The sequence below is a fragment of the Neophocaena asiaeorientalis genome, unplaced genomic scaffold (genome assembly GCF_003031525.2).
Source record: "Neophocaena asiaeorientalis asiaeorientalis breed wild unplaced genomic scaffold, Neophocaena_asiaeorientalis_V1.1 scaffold197, whole genome shotgun sequence".
Taxonomy (NCBI): Eukaryota; Metazoa; Chordata; class Mammalia; order Artiodactyla; family Phocoenidae; genus Neophocaena; species Neophocaena asiaeorientalis.
The window spans coordinates 5,702,071-5,721,466 of NW_020174703.1; the positions used below are offsets into that span (position 1 = coordinate 5,702,071).

Sequence of the window (19,396 nt, forward strand, 5' to 3'; positions counted from 1 at the left end):
AATAATGAAAATAGCATACGTAAAATACTTGACTCCATATCTGGTGCAAAGTAAGGGGCTCAATAAATGTAATATTCTCCTTACCTTGGAAAAAAAAATACACTAAAAGACAGGGACTCTAATGCTCCTAGAAGCTTTATTTATAATAGTCCCAACTGTAAACAACCCAAGTGATAGCCCGAAATGACCATCAATATTAGACTGAATTTTTAAAGGTTGGGTAATCATACTATGCAATACTATACAGCATGAACTACTGTTACTATAAAAGCATGGATAAATCTCACTAACATAATGTTAAGTGACACAAAATAATGCATACTATATAATTCCATTGAAAGAAAGTTCAAAAACAGGCAAAATTAATCTACAGTGACAGAGGTCAGAAGTCTTAACCTTTTGGAGGGAGGTTAGGTTGGAAGGGGGAAAGAAGGAGACTGCTGGGGTACTGGAAAGAGTCTATGTCTTTACCTGCATAGTTGTGGTCATTAGAAGGGTATATGTATGTAAAACTTCATCAAACTATACGCTTAAGATTTGTACATTGTACATGTACATTATTTACCTTTGTACATATAAAAATAATATATCACCCCACCAAAAAAATTCCTCCTGTTTCTTTTGTCCCAGGAGCTAGATTTTATGTCAATATCGAATTTATTCATTAGGAGAATATCTGGCTCTAGATATGACACACCATAGCTGTCTATGTTGCAGGCTGAGTCTGTCCCTTGTAAGTGGCCCCATTTCAGAGCTGGCCTGGAGGTGACAGGCATATTATGAAGGTCATGCTCCAACACCATTAACAGCTGGAGATGCCATCACATGCCATCAGCAACAAAACACAGGGAAAACCAGGCAGTGGACTGTGCTTCCCACCCTTAGGCTACGAGGCACAAGCCCTAGCAATGGAAGGATTAAAAAGCATCTCAATTTAAGAAGACAGGGAGAGGGGAGGGGAATGTGGGCTGCACAATTTATAAATAGACATTACCAGAGGCTGCCTGATGGTGAAGTGGTTGTTTAGTAAATCTTTCTCCTTTAAGGATTCCATTATCAGAGACCATTTGAAAACATCGGTTTCGTTTTGTATTTTGAGGGAGATCCTGGGTTTCATCAAGTCAGCCCTGTTGGGTAATATTTCTCTCTGCCAGATTTAGGAACAAGCCTTCGGTATTTTGAATCACCTTTACATGGAGCACAAAGATGATGACGATGATGATGTGTCTTTTGCCAAATGGATGAGCAGCTTCTGGGGTCACAGCTGGATAGAGGAGGATGAGAGAGGACTCCGGGACCGCCATGGATCACAGAACTCCAGTTACAGGAAAACCTCCCTGCCCTGCCCAGTGAGTTATTATGACGGAACCGGGGGAGAGCTAGACTAGGGGAAGGGGATTTCTCTTAGATCTTTTTGAGAGTCCTTTGGTATAAAGTTTTCTTTGGTTGAAAATGAGTACTTCCAAACCTTTTTTTATACTCACAAAAATCCCTTTTATCATTTTGTCTTGTCCTCCAAGGGACCTGATTTTCATCTATTAAGTAATGATTCCTTCATTTTTAGCAACCTAAGATATATTTAACCGCTATTCAGAGCTCCTGATAAGCCTGGCATAATCCTATTGGGTGGTAATATAATTCAAGCCAAAGGAAAGAAACCTGATGTTATAGTCTGTGTAGCATTGTTGTGGATCACTGTTTGATTTCCAATAGTCTTTTTGAAATACTGAAAATAGCTCCACTATTTGGTGACATCTAAGGAATTGGGGATTCCATACAATAAATCACTACCTCCGTTAAATTTGATACACTCTTTCTGCTGGTTCTCATTTGGTTTCCTGATGGGAGACAAAGCCAACATTCTACCACCCTCAGCACTATTTTTCCATGGCTAGGCAGAGCACCCGGTGTCAGGGGAGCAGGAAAGCTCCCAAGAGGGGAGCGGGTGGGCCTGACCAGGTGTGGACTCAGCAGCGGGTACACATGTCACTTAGAATTCCAGCTACCAGAGAATATTTCTCCAACCCCCTGCTACTGCTAACTCCAGAACCAAATAAGTTTTGGGGTAATGTTATTTTATTTTTAGCTCCAGAGTTCCCAGAAGCATAATGCATGTGAAGTATATTAAAACTTGTAAGGCAATCTTTTACGCCCAATGATCATCAAGTTTGAGGAATAAGACCTCTCTGAGACACAAATATTTGAAAATAGATCTCTTACCAAACGCGTAATCAGGGACAAAGGGCGCATTTCAACACCTCATTGAACTTAAGGTTCTTTAAGTAAAAAAGGAGAGAGGTTGCACTGGTTGATCTCCAAGAACCCTTCTAGCTCTCGCTTTCCATGATTCTGTTATAAAATAAACACCTGCTTATCACACTCTCATCTCAATCTCTTATGCCCACATTGAGTGAGGTATACATAATGTGTGAACCAGGAGTATGACTAGTGTTCAGCCAGACAGTGAGAACCAGGGAGAAACAAAGAGAAAAAATGAGATTCGCTATTTATCACAACAGCCCTTTGGAGCCACAGAAACTATGAAATCAAAGAAAGAAACATGACTTATAAAATATAGTTTCTTGAATAAATTTTAATATCTGTTAGACTTTAAAAACTGGGATAATCTACCCTATTTCAAGAATCCACTTATAGGTTACAATATTGTTTGCCTTAAGCTCTTGGGGAATAGCAAAATTTATTTTGTATAACATTTCTAAATGGGGTCCATATATCTTTTCCTGCTCGTACTGGCTTTGGACATTTGCCTGAATTAACCTGTTTAGATTCTCTGAGTTGACAATGAATTCCATAATTATCAGACTAACGTGCAGAAAGCATGTGTTTATCTAAGGAGACAAAGCATGGGATAAACATGACAGCCTGACTGAGTTGAGAAAACACAGATCAGGGGACCTTGGGTGATGTGGGCAGAGTCCTAGAAAATGGGGGGTCTGATTCTTCATCTCTATTCACACAATGCCATGTATTTGTGAAGTGAATCTGTAGTTGGATACTTAAGTTTTCCTAACTCTAAGATGTGCTCAAATTTTTCGTACTTTAGAGATATGAGAAAAATTAGGTTTTGAAGTTTTGTGTTTTGCTTTGAGCTCAATAAAAGACCTTAGAAAAAAAAAAAAAGCTGGGCTTCCCTGGTGGTACAGTGGTTGGGAGTCCGCCTGCCGATGCAGGGGACGCAGGTTCGTGCCCCGGTCCGGGAGGATCCCGCATGCTGTGAAGCGGCTGGGCCCGTGAGCCATGGTCACTGAGCCTGCGCTCTGCAACGGGAGAGGCCGCAGCGGTGAGAGGCCCGTGTACCGCAAAAAAAAAAAAGCTTACTCTCAGCCTTATCTTTTTCCTTCTCTCCCCACTGCTCCACTCTAAGGGTCTTCCCTCTTGCAACCTGTTAGTAACCTACATCCATCAGTATTGCATGCAAAGGAAAAGAAGAATTTCCCCCTTCTTTCCTATTTGAATGTGGTTTCTAATATGGCTCCTCGGCCTCATGATTCTTGCAAAACCATAGCGATGGAGCATTAAATCATTAAACATATTTATAGAACACCTACTGTGTGCCAGGCATTGTGCAAGGCACAATAGCATAACAGGGTAAAAGAAGACATATGGTGTTTGTTCTTGTGGCACTTCTAATCTGGTGGAAGACACAAATTTGGCAGGAAGAATGAGGTAGACGAGGGGTAAAACTTGGTCCTTCTCGGAGAACACTACTTTTTGACAAGACTCATTATAATCTGCGACTGCTGATTTAAAGCAAATTAAAAAATTTAACTTTACTCTCCTGAGGTGCTTGGTGAAAAAAAAATAAGGTAAGTAATATGAAGTCTCTCTGATTACTCTCTCATATGAAGGTAGAACTAATCTACCCTCTCCCTCCATCGTCACAGGAATACAAACTTGAAGTAGAACAATCTCCATATCCCTTATTTATTCTACTCATTGAAAGTGAATTTATAGTCTATTTGACTTTTTAGTCATCTTCTCCTTCAGCTTAACATGGTTTTCTTAACACTGTTCTATACAGTTAGGGCCTGGTGGAAGGGAGGATCATGCTGAATGAAAGATCTCTTCAAGGAGGAACTGAGTTCCCTGACCTGGGGCTTTGCTAACTCAACATGGACTTTCTCAGTGCTTCTTTGATGCTCACATAAGCACATGTGCTGGTCTACATCATATCATTTGAGGGGTACAAAATAAACCTCTACCTATCTGCACACAAGGGATTTTTTTTTCTTTTTGAAACTATAAAAGAGATGCAAGAGGGAGGGGATATGAGGATATATGTATGCATATAGCTGATTCATTTTGTTATAGAGTAGAAACTAACACAACACTGTAAAGCAATTATACTCCAATAAAGATGTTAAAAAAATAATCACCTTTAATCAATTTTATATTCTGTCATCATATTCTCAATTTAAAGCTGTAGAAGATATATATAATTTTAAGTTTTATTCCTGATTGACCCAAGGGTGGCTACACACTCTCGTCCTTGTAGTATCTCACTGCAGCGGTGGTTCTCCTGTAGTTGCTCACTACAGGGATGGGGTGGGGCATGGCCCCCTTAGAGGATTTCTCAAACCCGAAGAGAGAGGGGATGCCCTAAAGTTTCATGACAAACAGTGGTTCCTTGTTTTTCAGATTAAATTTGTATTTAATTTTAAGAGGAGACAATGCCTTAATCCAAAGAAATGAAACTACGAATAGAATTTCAGGCATCAGGGATGTTTCTACAGAGGAGCTTTTATCATAATGTTCCATGGACTTGTTTCTTCTACTAGATGCTGAGACAGAGGAATTGCTGGGAAGGCAAGAGTGGAAGAGTGGAGTGGGTAAGAGTGAAGGCTCTGGCAGCATTACTCTGAGCAAGTTACCTAACCTCTCTCTGTCTGAGATTCCCTCTATGTAAATGGAATTGATGATAATAGTACATACGTCATATGGGTGTTGTTAAGATCCAGTGAGTAATGTATACAGCGTGCTTAGGACAGTGCCTAATACCTAATAAGTACTTCTTCTCCTCCTCTCCTATCCTGCACCTTCCCCTCTCCATTCTCCTCCTCCTTCTTATGTGTCAGAGTTTAAAATGTCTTTTAGTTTCCCTAAAGGATGCCCAGTGGATAGTAACTGACCTACTGTGTTGTTTGTTTTTCTGTTTTTTTTGCGGTACGCGGGCCTCTCACTGTGTGGCCTCTCCCGTTGCAGAGCACAGGCTCCGGACGCGCAGGCTCAGCGACCATGGCTCACGGGCCCAGCCGCTCCGCGGCATGTGGGGTCTTCCCGGACCGGGGCACGAACCCGTGTCCCCTGCTTCGGCAGGCGGACTCTCAACCACTGCGCCACCAGGGAAGCCCTGACCTACCGTTTCACCAGTTGAACACTTGAATCTTTTTTTTTTCCTGATGCTGTTGCCATATATAGCTAGTTGACTATAACCCTCTTGGCTCTGTTGATAGGCAATTAGTCTACATTATAAAATATTCCTCACATAAAATTCTTTTAGACTAATTCCTAAAACCTACAAATTATTATTACTTTCGTAATCGAATTCTGTTACAACTGGTACATTATTAAAAGTCACGTTTACAGGAAGTTTCACATAGAAATAGAATGAAGTTGTTGCTGCTGTTGAAGACAGAAGTTTGGGATTATTCAGCCAAGGAAGATATGTCTTATGCTTAGGCATGGCACTTTACCTCTCCTGTAAAGTCACTAGTCACATGTCATAGGCGAGTCACTTAGCCAAACTAAGATTCATTTTCTTCATCTGTAAAAGGGGAAGAATAACTCCCTTGTAGGATTTGTTCTGAGGTTAGATATAAGGGCATGGTCCCCAGAGTCCTTGACACACACGGTGCACTAAGATTCAACATGGGTCTTACTGTCTCAACACCTGGATCTTTCTCCCTCTTGTTTCTCATCTTGCTGTTGACAGGTGGCTCAGGTGCTTGCGTTTACTCAGAGGGCAGGAGGGGGTACAATTGAAGGGTGATTGCAATTAAACCCAGAATAAAAAACATCAAGTAGTTAAGTTCTTGAAGTGAAGATGTTACATAACTTTTTTTTTTTTTTTTAAGTGAGGACCTATGGCTTGGGGTTAGAGAGTGCATAGGATTTATTTTTTGACAGAAATGTTTTTTCTGGGACCACAGTAGGAAACAGCATTGTTTTTCAGAGGACTGTTTTCTAGTGAGAGTCAGGGCACTGGGTGATTATTGCTCAGAAAATCCATGCCTGCTGCAGCCTTTGTAGCCTGGGAGCTGGGGAGTCCAGGTGTCGAGCTCGGAGCGTGGGGATCCCATTCCACGTTCTAGAGCCTACTTCACGGCGTGGAAGATAGATCCATAAGGTTGGTCCATGACCATGGAGGTGACAAGTCCAGACCTTGAAAAAGTCAGCTATTTAGGGCATTGATTCAAGTCTTTATGAGGGAACTTACATTAGAAGGGCATATAAAATTCCAAAAGTAGAGCTTACTTAGTAAGTAAACATTTTTAAAAGTGGTAGCTTTCTTCCTGTAACCAATTAGAGAGCTCTTTTAAGCTTGTTTCTCACAAGGTCCCACACCAAAAGAGACTAACTGGAAATTTCATCTGCTATAAGGAGATATTGTTTATTTATATTATGATGGAAACTCTTGCATTTTTTTTCAGGTCTCTCAATGGAAGAGGACATTTGTACAAACATCTGCATTTCACTCCCAGTCTCACATTTTTAAGTTTTATTTTTAAAATCTTAGTGTGGTGAGGACATGCAACATGAGCTCTACTGTCCTTGGCGGATCTCTAAGTGTACAAGGCAATGTTGTCATCTTTAGGCATAAAGTTGTGTGGCAGATCTCTAGAACTTATTTTGCATAACTGGAATTTTGTACCCATTGATTAGCAACTCCCCATATCCCCCTCCTCCCAGCCCTTGGCAGCCACCATTCTATTCTTCTATCAGCTCGACCATTTCAGATACTTTATGTAATATTTGTCCTTCTGTGTCCCAGTCTCGAATTTTAAGTATTGTATTTTTCCTGGTAATATAATACATGATCACTGTAGAAGACATGAAAAATACTAAAAAGGAGTAGGAAGAAAACAACCCCAGATTGCAGACAAAGGCTCTGATCACAGTTGGGTATGTTTTAAGATTGCCCATCTTATGATGTCCCCACAGCTTACCCATCCCAGCCCTCCCCTCTCCTCTCAGGCGCTCCCGGCCCTACCAGACTTCTCTTCCTTCTACGCCAGTGAGCTCCTTTTGTGGCAGGGCTTCTGCACGTATGGTCTCATCCTCAGGCGGACAAGTGTTCTCTGTTTCCTAATTAACCCTGCTCATCCTTCAGATTGTAGCTTGTCACACCTTCACAGAAGTCTCCCCTTATCCTGCCAGTCGCCTCAACACCCACCCAAATGTATGTGGTTTTACTCTGCTATACCCTGTTATTGCACCTTGAACATTCTCTTAATAGCATTTGGCCAAGGATGCAGGCATATGCCCCATTTATTTATCTCCATTGCAGACATAAGTTCTAAGAGGGGGCCACTCTGTTTTGCTCCCCAATTTATCCATAGCACCAAGTACCACGTGTGACCTGCTGTAAATGGACTAATTTATACAGACTTACCTCATGTATCTTAGCAACTTTACAAATCTTTTTAAAAAAATTTATTTTATTTAATTAATTTATTTTTGGCTGCGTTGGGTCTTCGTTGCTGTGCGCAGGCTTTCTCTAGTTGCAGCGAGCGGGGGCTACTCTGTTGCGGTGTGCGGGCTTCTCATTGCGGTGGCTTCTCTTGTTGCGGAGCATGGGCTCTAGGCGCGCGGGCTTCAGTAGTTGTGGCACGCGGGCTCTAGAGCACAGCCTTAGTAGTTGTGGTGCACGGACTTAGTTGCTCTGCGTCATGTGGGAATCCTCCCGGACCAAGGCTCAAACGTGTGTCCCCTGCATTGGCAGGCAGATTCTTAACCACTGCACCACCAGGGAAGATCCAACTTTATAAATCTTTAACCATATTTCTGATTATTGTTTGAGAGTATGTTTCTATATATGTGTATTAGTTTGCTCAGGCTGCCATAACAAAATACCACAGGCTGGGTGGCTTAAACAGCCATTTATTTCCTCATAGCTCTGGAGGCTGTAAGTCCAAGATCAAGGTGTCAGCCGGTTTGGTTTCTTCTGAGGCCTCTCTCCTTGGCTTGTATTGATAGATTGCACCTTCTTGCTGTGTCCTCACATGGTCTTTCCTCTGTGTGAGTATATCCCTAGTGTCTCTAATTTCCTTACTAATGTAAGAACATTAGTCAGATTGGATTAGGGCCACCCTAATGGCCTCATTTTAACTTAATCTTTAAAGACCCTATCCCAAATACTGTCATATTCTGAGCTACTCACGTAGGGCTTCAACATATGAATTTGGTGGGGCGGGAGTGGGGGGGAGGTACGACACAATTCAGCCCATAATAACGTGCAATGTATGGACCCAAGGAGGGAAATTATTTTAAGCCTTTTGACTCACTCATACTGCCAACGGCTTTCTAGGAAAGCTGTATCCATTTATAGTCCTACCAGCAAGGAATGACAGTGCCTATCCCCCAGCACTCTTACTAGTGTTAGTATTATTAAAATATTTTTTTTGTTAACCTGGAAGGCAAAATTGTATGTGATATAATTTAACATAATTTTTGACTATTAATAAGCATAAACAATTTTTATGTTTGGTATTTCTTTTTCTTTCATTCTTTATACATTTATTCATTCAATATATATTTAATGAACTCATGCTATGAAGAAGGCAAAGTGCTGCATACTGAGATTCTAGCAGAGAATGAAATGTAGCCCCTGACATGAAGGAGCATACAGTCTAATGGAGAAGAGAGATGTGTAACAAAATTAACCAAATTATTGATGACAGCTATGATAAGTGTCATGAAGAAGTGTGAGATCTCAGGAGAGTGTCTAATGGTGGTTCAGGGGCCTGAATCAATTGGGGTGGTAGGAAAGGCTTTCTGGGGAAATGCAGTTTCCATGGTGACTGAAGGGTGATTAGCTGGCGATGAGGTGAAGCGATGGGGTTGTGTGCGGGGTCACAGCCAGAGAGGACCACTTGTAAAAGTGCCTGTGCTGGGCAGGAGCAGGTGAGCTGGAGGAACTGACAGAAGACCAGTGAGGCTATGTCACTGAAGAGGTGAGGGTGGTGCAAGATGAGGTGTAAAATGAAATGTGATCAGGTATGAGTCTGACGTTGTTTTAACTATGCTGGCTACTGTGGGAAAAGTGAAATAAAATGAGTAAGGATGAATGCAGGATATCCACTACTACGAGGCTGCTGCTGGAATCTGGGTGAAAGGTAATGATGACTTGGATTAGGGTAGTAACAGTGGTGCTGGAAAAAAGTAGATGGTTTTGAGAGACATTTAAGAGGTGGAATCTGCTGACTTGGCAACTGGATGTGGAGGGGGGCTTCTGAATTACTTGTCCAAGTAACCGGGCAAATGGTGGTGCCAGTTTCTGAGTTCTGGGACACCTGAGAAGCAGGCTTGGGAAGGAGAGATGATGAGTTCAAATTTGGACAAGTCAGGTGGGGTGCCTGTGGGATACCAAGAGGAGAAGTTGAGTGGGCAGAAGCTCAGAAGAGAGGTCTGGGCTAACAAATAAATCAGAAACTCGGTTTTAGATGGAAATTGAAGCCTGGGGGTGAGACATTGAGGGAGACAGTGTAAAGTAAGAAAGCAAAGGAAGGGAAGGAGGACTAGTTTAGAGTATGGGGGGCCTCCAACAGTTATGAGTAGTTAGAAGGGAGAAGTGAGCAAAAATGTCTAAAACACAGTGACAGAAAGATCAAAGGGAAACCAAGAGGGTGCAGTGGTAAAAAGCAAGGGAAAGACTGTTTCCAGAAGGGTTCAATAGGCAACTGGGTTGAATGCTATGGAATGACTAAAGACCATTAATTGCCCAGAATTTGGCAACATGCAGACCAATATCCTGACTAACATTAGTGTTAGATGAAAAAGTGTGAGATAGCCTCATCCACCAGAGGGCAGACAGCAGAAGCAAGAAGAACTACAATCCTGCAGCCTGTGGAACAAAAGCCACATTCACAGAAAGATAGACAAAATGAAAAGGCAGAGGGCTATGTACCAGATGAAGGAACAAGATAAAACCCCAGAAAAACAACTAAATGAAGTGGAGATAGGCAACCTTCCAGAAAATTTTTGTCATATTACAAGGTACTAGAGAGTGAGGCCTGGAAGGACTTGAAGGTAACAACTCCAGCTTTTTGACAAATTCTTTGAGAAACTTGAGGACCTCCCCCACCCCTAAAGAGGTTATCATTTACCCAAGGTCACACAGCTAGTGAGTAGCAGATTGACATACCTGGGTTTTCTGATTTCAGATCTGCTGGCCTTGTTGCTCCAAGTTAGTAGTTAGTAATGCCAGCATGCAGAAAGAGCATAGAGTGTGGTTACAACTGACTTGGATTGCAATCCTAGCTCTTCCCTTTATCAGCCATGTAGCTTTAGAAAAGCCATTTAATCAACTTTTCTCAGATAAATAATAGCACTGTGGAAAAGCAGGTTTCTGCTTGTTGTGAGGAGCAAGTGTGTCTGCACATAGTAGGTGCTCCATCAACGGGACCTCATCTCAAACTCCAAACCTAGGTGTCTTGTATCCCAGAGTATGGGGCCCTTTGCCCACACGCTTGTGAAATGGGTCTAATCCTCTGTAACACATGAGATGCCAAGAAATCCTAAAGTCTCCATCAGTTTTCATCATATGAAGTTTATACAGCATCATTCATTATAAGAAAAATACATATTAAAACAATAATACTATCTCACTCTTCCTATTTGTTGGCAGTTTGGGGAAACAGGCACACTCATGGTTTGGAATATTAATTCGTATCACCTCTTTGGAAAATAATTTGACAATACATATCACAATTTAAAATGCACTTATTCTTTATTAACCTACCTGTTTCACTTTTACAGATACATTCATACACATCCAAAATGTATATCATTGCAACATTCTCTGCTACAGCAAAGTTTGCACAGGAACTAAATACACCTTTTAAAAAACAAAAACAAACAAACAAAAAAGAAAAAGTGTGAGTGAAAAAGCTGGAGTGGAGTGGGTTGGGGAGTGAGAGAAATTAACAGAGCAAGTGTCACAATTCTTTCCAGAAGTTTGGTTTATCTGAACTGTCTTTTTTTTCATCATTTTCCAATTGTGATTTTAACACTGATGTCATTGTAGTAACATGACCTCTATGTTTGTGTGTATTATGTGAAATACCCTTATTTTCAGAATATTTATTAAACATGCAGCAAATATTTTTAAAGTTCTTTTGTCTACCGTATTATATGTTGCTTTTTAGGCACATTAGCTTTATTTTTATATAGTTAAATTAATTTTTTTCCTTATGACTTCTTCCATTGCTCTTTTGCTTAGAAATTCCTTCTCCATACAGAAAGCACACAGATATTTGCCTTTGTATTATTTCTTAAATGTTTATGGCTTCAAAACATTTATTTTGGGCTTCCCTGGTGGCGCAGTGGTTTGAGAGTCCACCTGCCGATGCAGGGGACACGGGTTCGTGCCCCGGTCCGGGAAGATCCCACATGCCGCGGAGCGGCTGATCCCGTGAGCCATGGCCGCTGAGCCTGCGCGTCCGGAGCCTGTGCTCCACAACGGGAGAGGCCACACAGTGAGAGGCCTGCGTACCGCAAAAAAAAAAAAAAAAATTTTTTTTGATCATTTTGAAATTTATTTTTACATATCAATTTAAGGCTGGAGCACTTTATTATACCACCCTAATGATAGAGGAGCAACATAGCTAATCTTGGGATGTTCTACTTACTGTTTTGACCAACTGACCCCACTGCCTCATTGCAGGAGAAAGCTCCTACTGATCAAGAAGATAAAATTTCAGTCCAACATGAGATGGTTAGTAATTTATGGACATTCTGTCTCTGTGCTAATATTGTGCAGTCTCTTTATATTGTAACATTTTAAATTCTGTATTCCCAGTTTCCTGTGCTTCCCAGCATAAGCCTGCGCGTCCGGAGCCTGTGCTCCACAACGGGAGAGGCCACACAGTGAGAGGCCTGCGTACCGCAAAAAAAAAAAAAAAATTTATTTTGATCATTTTGAAATTTATTTTTACATATCAATTTAAGGCTGGAGCACTTTATTATACCACCCTAATGATAGAGGAGCAACATAGCTAATCTTGGGATGTTCTACTTACTGTTTTGACCAACTGACCCCACTGCCTCATTGCAGGAGAAAGCTCCTACTGATCAAGAAGATAAAATTTCAGTCCAACATGAGATGGTTAGTAATTTATGGACATTCTGTCTCTGTGCTAATATTGTGCAGTCTCTTTATATTGTAACATTTTAAATTCTGTATTCCCAGTTTCCTGTGCTTCCCAGCATGATGTCATCTGACAGCCATCCTAGAAGTCATTCTTATGAGGCCCAGGGATTTCAATGCCATACTCACGTGCGGGATTACAGAAAATACTCAGGGGATGGGTCGTTCAAGGAGCCCCTGGAATCAAAAAGAAGATCCCATTCCAAAATTCAGGCATTTTCAGAGTCCTTTGAACAGCAACTCTGCTTTAGAACCAAACGCTCTGTCTCTTCGGTACGTAACAGAATTATTGAATATTTAAACCATTTTAGAAAAGGAAACCCAAAGGATTCATCCTCCCCTAGTTTGAGGAGAACAAATCTAACTTCTTCATTTACAGGTTGGTTTTGGGATCTTTGAAAAATGGCACTCAGTTTTAGATAGCCCAGGTGTACATAAAATTTTTAAATTATTATTATTGAAGACATGTGGTGTAGGAAGAATTCCTAAAGGAGCACATGTGGAATGTTTTTGTTACCAAGGTCCTCTGTTTTCATCACCCTTATTATAAATAATTGTGATTCGTTCTCCTTTTACTATCTGAAGAAGAAAAAACTGCCCCTACTGCTCTTGTTCTCTCATATTTAATCTGGTAGGAAATAGTTTGTGATGGTGTTGTGTTCCCCTGTACTTTTAAAAAGCACACAGAAGGAACTCTCTGGACACTATGGTGTGAGTATCCAGGAGTAGAGGAGCAATCCAGGCATTCACAGTGGCCTCGTCAGAGTCTAATTGAAGCCCAAGGGAGACAAAGGCACGAAATGGGGGAAAGAATTGAAACACCACTGATGATGCCAAACTTGATACATAAAGCAATAAACTAGAGACCAATTAATTGGGGGGTAGTTTTTCAACTCTGCAACGTGCTCACTGAGTGGCCTTGAGCAAAATACTTTTTTTTTTTCGGTGGGTCTTTGGTTTTGGTTTTATTTTGCGAAACAAGAATAATGATATGTTTCTGCCACGTAGTAGGCAGAGCAAATAAGTAAACCTAGGTGTATTGCCACCTGGGTCTTGAGCTATGCTCTGTGAATGGCCGGGGAAGGCACTCAGGTGCTTGCTACCTCATTGTCCACCTGAGTGCGGTGCTTTCTGCCTAGCAGTGATGGCTGTTGGGATTGTCACTGTGCATCTTTGCCTCACAGCTGGCACCTCACTTTTGTCCCAGTGACCTTGTGTATCTACGATTCCCCTTCAGTAAGCTGCTCTCTCTACTGGATCATAAGAGGAATAAGGAAGGAGGAGTAGTGAACAGCTGTCACTTACTCTATCTAAAACCTTATTAAGTTTCTGTTTTGTCTTTTCTGTTTTTTAAGATATGGTTTCAGACTTAGAGCAAGGTTGCAAGAATAGAACAAAACTACACCCTTCATCTAGATTTCCTCTAAACGTGAATATATTATCACATTTTCCTATACCCTCTCTCTCCTTCCCACCCCCAAACAAGGGCACAAGGACATAATACAGTACAAAAATTAAACTCAGGAAATTAACACCAATACAAAACTTTTATATCTAATTTATTGACCTTATTCATATTTTGTCAGTTGTTCCAATAATATTTTTTAAAACAAGATTCCAGATCATGCAATGCAACCGATTTTCATGTCCCTTTAAGGTATTTTATTTCTGGAACAATGCCTCGGTCTTTTTCATGGGACTGGCATCTGAAGAGTACAGGTCAGTTATTTTTTAGAATGAAGCTCAGTTTGAGTTCATCTGATATTTCTTCATGATTAGATTCACATTATGAACTTTTGGCAGGAATAAAACAGGCGTGAAAAAATTCCTGTTTCAAAACTATGTGTTGAAATCATTAATTATATTAATTAGGGGACTGACTTGCTTTAAATTCTTTCTGGAACAAGGGAGGGTATAAATATATTCTGAAAAAAATTTTAACCTGAACAATTCTTTGTTGATTCTGATGGCTTCAGAAAAAACATTCATACCACATATTTACATAAGGGTGTAAATGTGAAATCAGTTTTTATTTAAAGAGATGTTCATTACATTATCCTTAAAATATAAAAATGTTTGTTTCATTCATATCTCAAGTTCTTCCTTTTGAGTACCAAGATAACCAAGGCAGCATTTTCAACTTTTTTGACTCAAGAACTCTTTTCATAGTTATGTACAGTCGGCCTTTTTTGTCTTTGGGTTCTGTACCCATGAACTTGAGCATCCATGGATTTTGGTACCTGTGGGCAGTCCTGGAACCAACACCTTTGTGGATACCAAGGGACAACTGTATAATAGCTAGAAACCTGCTAGGAATTTACAAAATCATTAAAAATTTTTTCATATTATATGATAAATATACATGATAAATAATTTTAAATTCAGTATTTATTTTATATCAGTCTTTAAAGAGTATATTATAAAGTTTATCTTAATGCAAAATAAAAAATTTGGAACATTGCATACTTTAAAACTTTTCTATTTAACAATTGATACACTTTTCTAAAGCTAACTACATTTAAAAGTGTGATTTTTCAGCAATTTAAAAAATAATATATATTGCCTTTTTTTTGTTTTGTTTTGTTTTTTTTTTGTTTCTTGCGGTACGCGGGCCTCTCACTGTTGTGGCCTACTCCCGTTGCGGAGCACAGGCTCCGGACGCGCAGGCCCAGCGACCATGGATCCCCAGCCCAGCCGCTCCACGGCATGTGGGATCTTCCCGGACCGGAGCACGAACCCGTGTCCCCTGCATTGGCAGGCAGACTCTCAACCACTGCACCACCAGGGAAGCCCTATATTGCCTTTTATTTGGGGGCCAAATATATACTAATACATAGATTTAGATTTTACATCCTTTAGCATCAAGAAGAGCCAGAAACTGCTTTTGTGACCTGCTCATGACAAACAGCATTAAATTTTTTCATTTTTATATTGAAAAACTCAACTGGCTTATTTTGATAATTTTTCACATTTTTGTTTCTAAATGATGAGATAAGAAAAAATATTTCAGGTCATTATTTATGAGCAATTTTTGGATAGTCTTGATTCTCAATAAGGGAAAAGCCAAATTGCAAATAATCATCACTATATTTTTTTATACTGTTTTTATAAGGATTAGAGACATTCATGGCTGCTAAATATGAATTATGATCAGACTGATGGATTTTTTTTTTTTTTTTTTGCGGCACGCGGGCCTCTCACTGTTGTGGCCTCTCCCGTTGAGGAGCACAGCTCTGGACGCGCAGGCTCAGCGGCCATGGCTCACGGGCCCAGCCGCTCCGCGGCATGTGGGATCTTCCTGGTCCTGGGCACGAACCCGTGTCCTCTGCATCGGCAGGCGGACTCTCAACCACTGTGCCACCAGGGAAGCCCAGACTGATGGATTTAATACAAGCAATGGAGCTAATGAAAATAATCTGGAGGCATATTTACAGAGCTAGTACAATTTTTAAGCTCCTTTTAACTTGCATCTCAGCTTCATCATTTGTTTTGCTTTCTGATTTTGACTAATGGACCATTATAGATAGAAATGAAATAATCTAGGTATGAAAACAATTTAACAATGTACAGTAGCTAACACCACCACAGTAACCAGACATCCCCATAACTCACCCTGCAGGGCCGAGTCATGACCTTGCCCATCTGACTGTTACTCACCACTGCATATATTCACCTCATAGGCACTCAGGGGTTCTCCAGTGTTTCCAGTTCACTGGAATGGAGAAGGGGAGGAGTAATGATCTTGAAGTGTAAAAATAGATACCACCACATTTATCAACACCATTCTTTTGTTAGTAATTCCTTTGAAAGTCACTTTCACCATGGAAACCAAAGAAGCACCCCCCCATCCCAGTTCCTTATCATATCACCCTATTTATAGTTATCATTGCACTTATCATTACCTTTTATTTTCTTATTTCCTTTTAGGCTTATTGATTGATTGTCTCCCTCTGCCTAGGTGTAGAATCTAGGAAGTAGGGTCTCTCTAGTTAGTGCCGAATCTCCCCATCTTAGAACAACAGTGTGTGTTCATTCAGTCATTGAATGTAGACCCCTGGGCAACCTGTTGGGGAATGTTGTGTGGTTGAATGTCATTCCTTGACACTTTGTTCTTTACCCAGTCCTCACCTGAACACTTAGTGCAAACCCTACTATTAATGTAATTTTTTTTTTTTTTTTTGCGGTACGCTGGCCTCTCACTGTTGTGGCCTCTCCCGTTGCAGAGCACAGGCTCTGGACGCGCAGGCTCAGCGGCCATGGCTCACGAGCCCAGCCGCTCCGCGGCGTGTGGGATCTTCCCGGATCGGGGCACGAACCCGTGTCCCCTGCATCGGCAGGCGGACTCTCAACCACTGCGCCACCAGGGAAGCCCTGTAATTTAAGGGAGTGAACATAAGGAGGTTAGAATCATTCCGGGTATGATTCCCTTGCCACATTCCTTTTCAAAAAGCACCAGAAGGATGTTAATTCTACTGTGCCGTGGAATCACATCCCTCCGTACATTAGAGGCAGAGTAGTGTGCAGGTTGAGTTTCCTCCATAGACCACCTGCTAATGCCCAAGGCCCCCTATTCCTTTATTTTATGACTAAACCTTTAGCAACACCCTTAGGCTTATGCTAATTTATTACTAGAAACTAAGATGTGAAAGTCTGCTAAATGATTAGGGTTTTCTTCATTTCTGATAATTAGGAAAAATGTGGAATGTTGTCAGCTGTCGGCATATCTACCCTTTTCTGACCCTTCTTTTTCAGGGACCTGAGAGCAGAAAGGAGAGAAATGAGAGAGAATGCCGGGCACTGGAAATGAGGTCTTGCAAGAAAGTGGAGGAAAGAAGGAGCTCTGGGAAGGAAGGGTGTGGAGAAGCGTACCTGCCCGCCCTGTCTGAAAAGGGGCCCAAATAGTACTTTGTTTCCACACCATGACTACTGATGCTGCTGTGTTTTTCTGAGCCCCAATTCACCAGGCCCAGGAGTGGTAGCTGCAAAGAGTCTACAGATGCTGAGTGACTCAAGTGGGTGGTTGATTCAGCTGCTCCCCAAGACAGCTTGCATCATACTCCAGCTGCTTTTCAGAGTGTGATCTGCTCTGTTGCCCTTTTATGGGAAGAAAAAGGATAAAAGGTATTTTAATAGCATAAAATAATTATTGAAAATGTGAAGAGAGATACTTAAAGAGCCACCCACACGTCTTCACCAACCCTTCTTCCACATCACCCTGGCAAATAATCTTAAATAAAAGTCATTGGTGTGACTCGATGCTTACTTCTTTATTAGAAGTAATTATATAAGTATGTCTAAAGGCCATCATTTAATGAGAGCTGGTAATTAAGGTGCCAAGTACTGTGCTGAGAGCTTGAATGCATTACCTAATAGTCTTCACCACTCTGAGGTGGGACCTAGTCTTCTTTTCACTTGCTGGCTGAGGAAACTGGAGTTTAGGAAAGTTCAGTCACTCACTGGGGAGGTGGCAGAGTTAGGGCCGGAGCCCAGTTCATGCTGACTCATGTTCCTAACTTGAGGCAGGACCTTCATTTCCCTTTTGCAGTGGGTCCTGACTTAGTAGGTGTGTGATTTGCTTGTGAACGGGCAGATGTGAATGAGAAAAGCAGGACTTGGGAGTGGGTTACAATTTTCATTACGTGGGTGGAGACTGAATCTCCGAGATCAGCTTTATGCTCTGAGTTTTAACTTTATGAGACTATTTATTTTTTATTGAGGTATAAGTGACATGTAACATTATATTAGTTTCAGGGGTCCAACGTAATGATTCAGTATTGGTATGTATTGTGAAATGATTGCCACAGTAAATCTAGTTAACATCCATCACCATACATAGTTACACATTTTTTTCTTGTGATGAGAACTTTTAAGATCTACTCTCTTAGCAACTTTCAAATATACAATACAATATTGTCAACTATAGTCACCATGCTGCACATTACATCGCATGATTTATTTAAAATGTATGGACCACCTCACAAATTTGCTTGTCATCTTTGCACAGGAGCTGTGCTAATCCTCTCTGTATCCAGAGAAGTTCCAGTTTGAGTGTATGTGCTGCTGAAGCAGGCACTTCTTTTTTTCCCCTGGCTTTATTGAAGTATAATTGACAAACAAAATTGTATATATTTTCATTGTACAGCATGATTGGTATGTGTATGAGTATTTGACATACTTTGTAAAATCATCACCACGATCAGGTTAATTAACATATTGAGGCCATATTCTGTTTTTTTCCCTAGGAGAAAAGATAGTAGAATTCTCCCTATTTATTCTTTGTCTCTGTCTTGGATCATCAAATGCCCAAGGGAAGCTAGAATCTCTGTTTTGTAAAGAAGAAGGTCTCTCAAAACTACTACTCATTACTAATGTCGGAACTTACTGCTTATGTAAGAAAAAACTAAATTTGGCATAGACAATAAAAAGAAGGAAAAGGAGAGAGAAAAAGAGAAGAGGAAAACAGTGAAAGAAAAGTTAACTAGTGATGATCATTAATTTGCATTCTTTCAATTCATACAACTTATACCTTCACCATTTTGAATTGACAGTTTCATGCAGCTTTTTAATGATCATTTTTCACACAGGTAAAAGATGGCTTCAGCTATTACATGGTGTGTTTGCCTGTTATTTGCCACCGCCAAGGGGGAGGATGGGACCTGACCTTCCTTTGAGGTCTGTGTTATGCTACGTGTTGTTTCCACACCCTTGCTTTGGGTACTTTTCAGTCTTGCTAACCAAGTTTCAGATTTGGGGATGGTCTACTCACCTGCTGTGGCCCCAAAAGAAAGGTCTGGGGAGAGGTGGCCCACCCATGGAAAGGAGAGACGCCTGGAGTTCCCAGGACCCATTGGCTGGCTGGCAGAGACAGTAGCCACCTTCCACTCCAGCCAGGATGTCTGTGAAGTTTCTTCCCCTTCAAGGATAGCAGTACCTGAGAAAATTAGGATTAGGACTTTTATACTATATTTTATCAAATTGGAGGAAAGTCTGTTTTCAACACACTTTCAG

General features: G+C 40.9%; 1 protein-coding gene and 1 pseudogene across 1 annotated transcript; one reads left to right on the forward strand and one right to left on the reverse strand.

Annotated features, from left to right (window-relative positions):
- The first annotated feature begins 1,193 nt into the window (after positions 1–1,193).
- Positions 1,194–17,576, forward strand: LNP1 (leukemia NUP98 fusion partner 1). Its single transcript, XM_024759286.1, has 3 exons — positions 1,194–1,349; positions 12,431–12,661; positions 17,141–17,576. Exons 1-3 carry the CDS (start codon positions 1,194–1,196, stop codon positions 17,288–17,290), a joined length of 537 nt encoding a protein of 178 aa, XP_024615054.1. The 3' UTR covers positions 17,291–17,576.
- A 771-nt stretch (positions 17,577–18,347) lies between these two features.
- LOC112409295 (uncharacterized) lies at positions 18,348–18,461 on the reverse strand (annotated as a pseudogene).
- Positions 18,462–19,396: the final 935 nt, after the last annotated feature.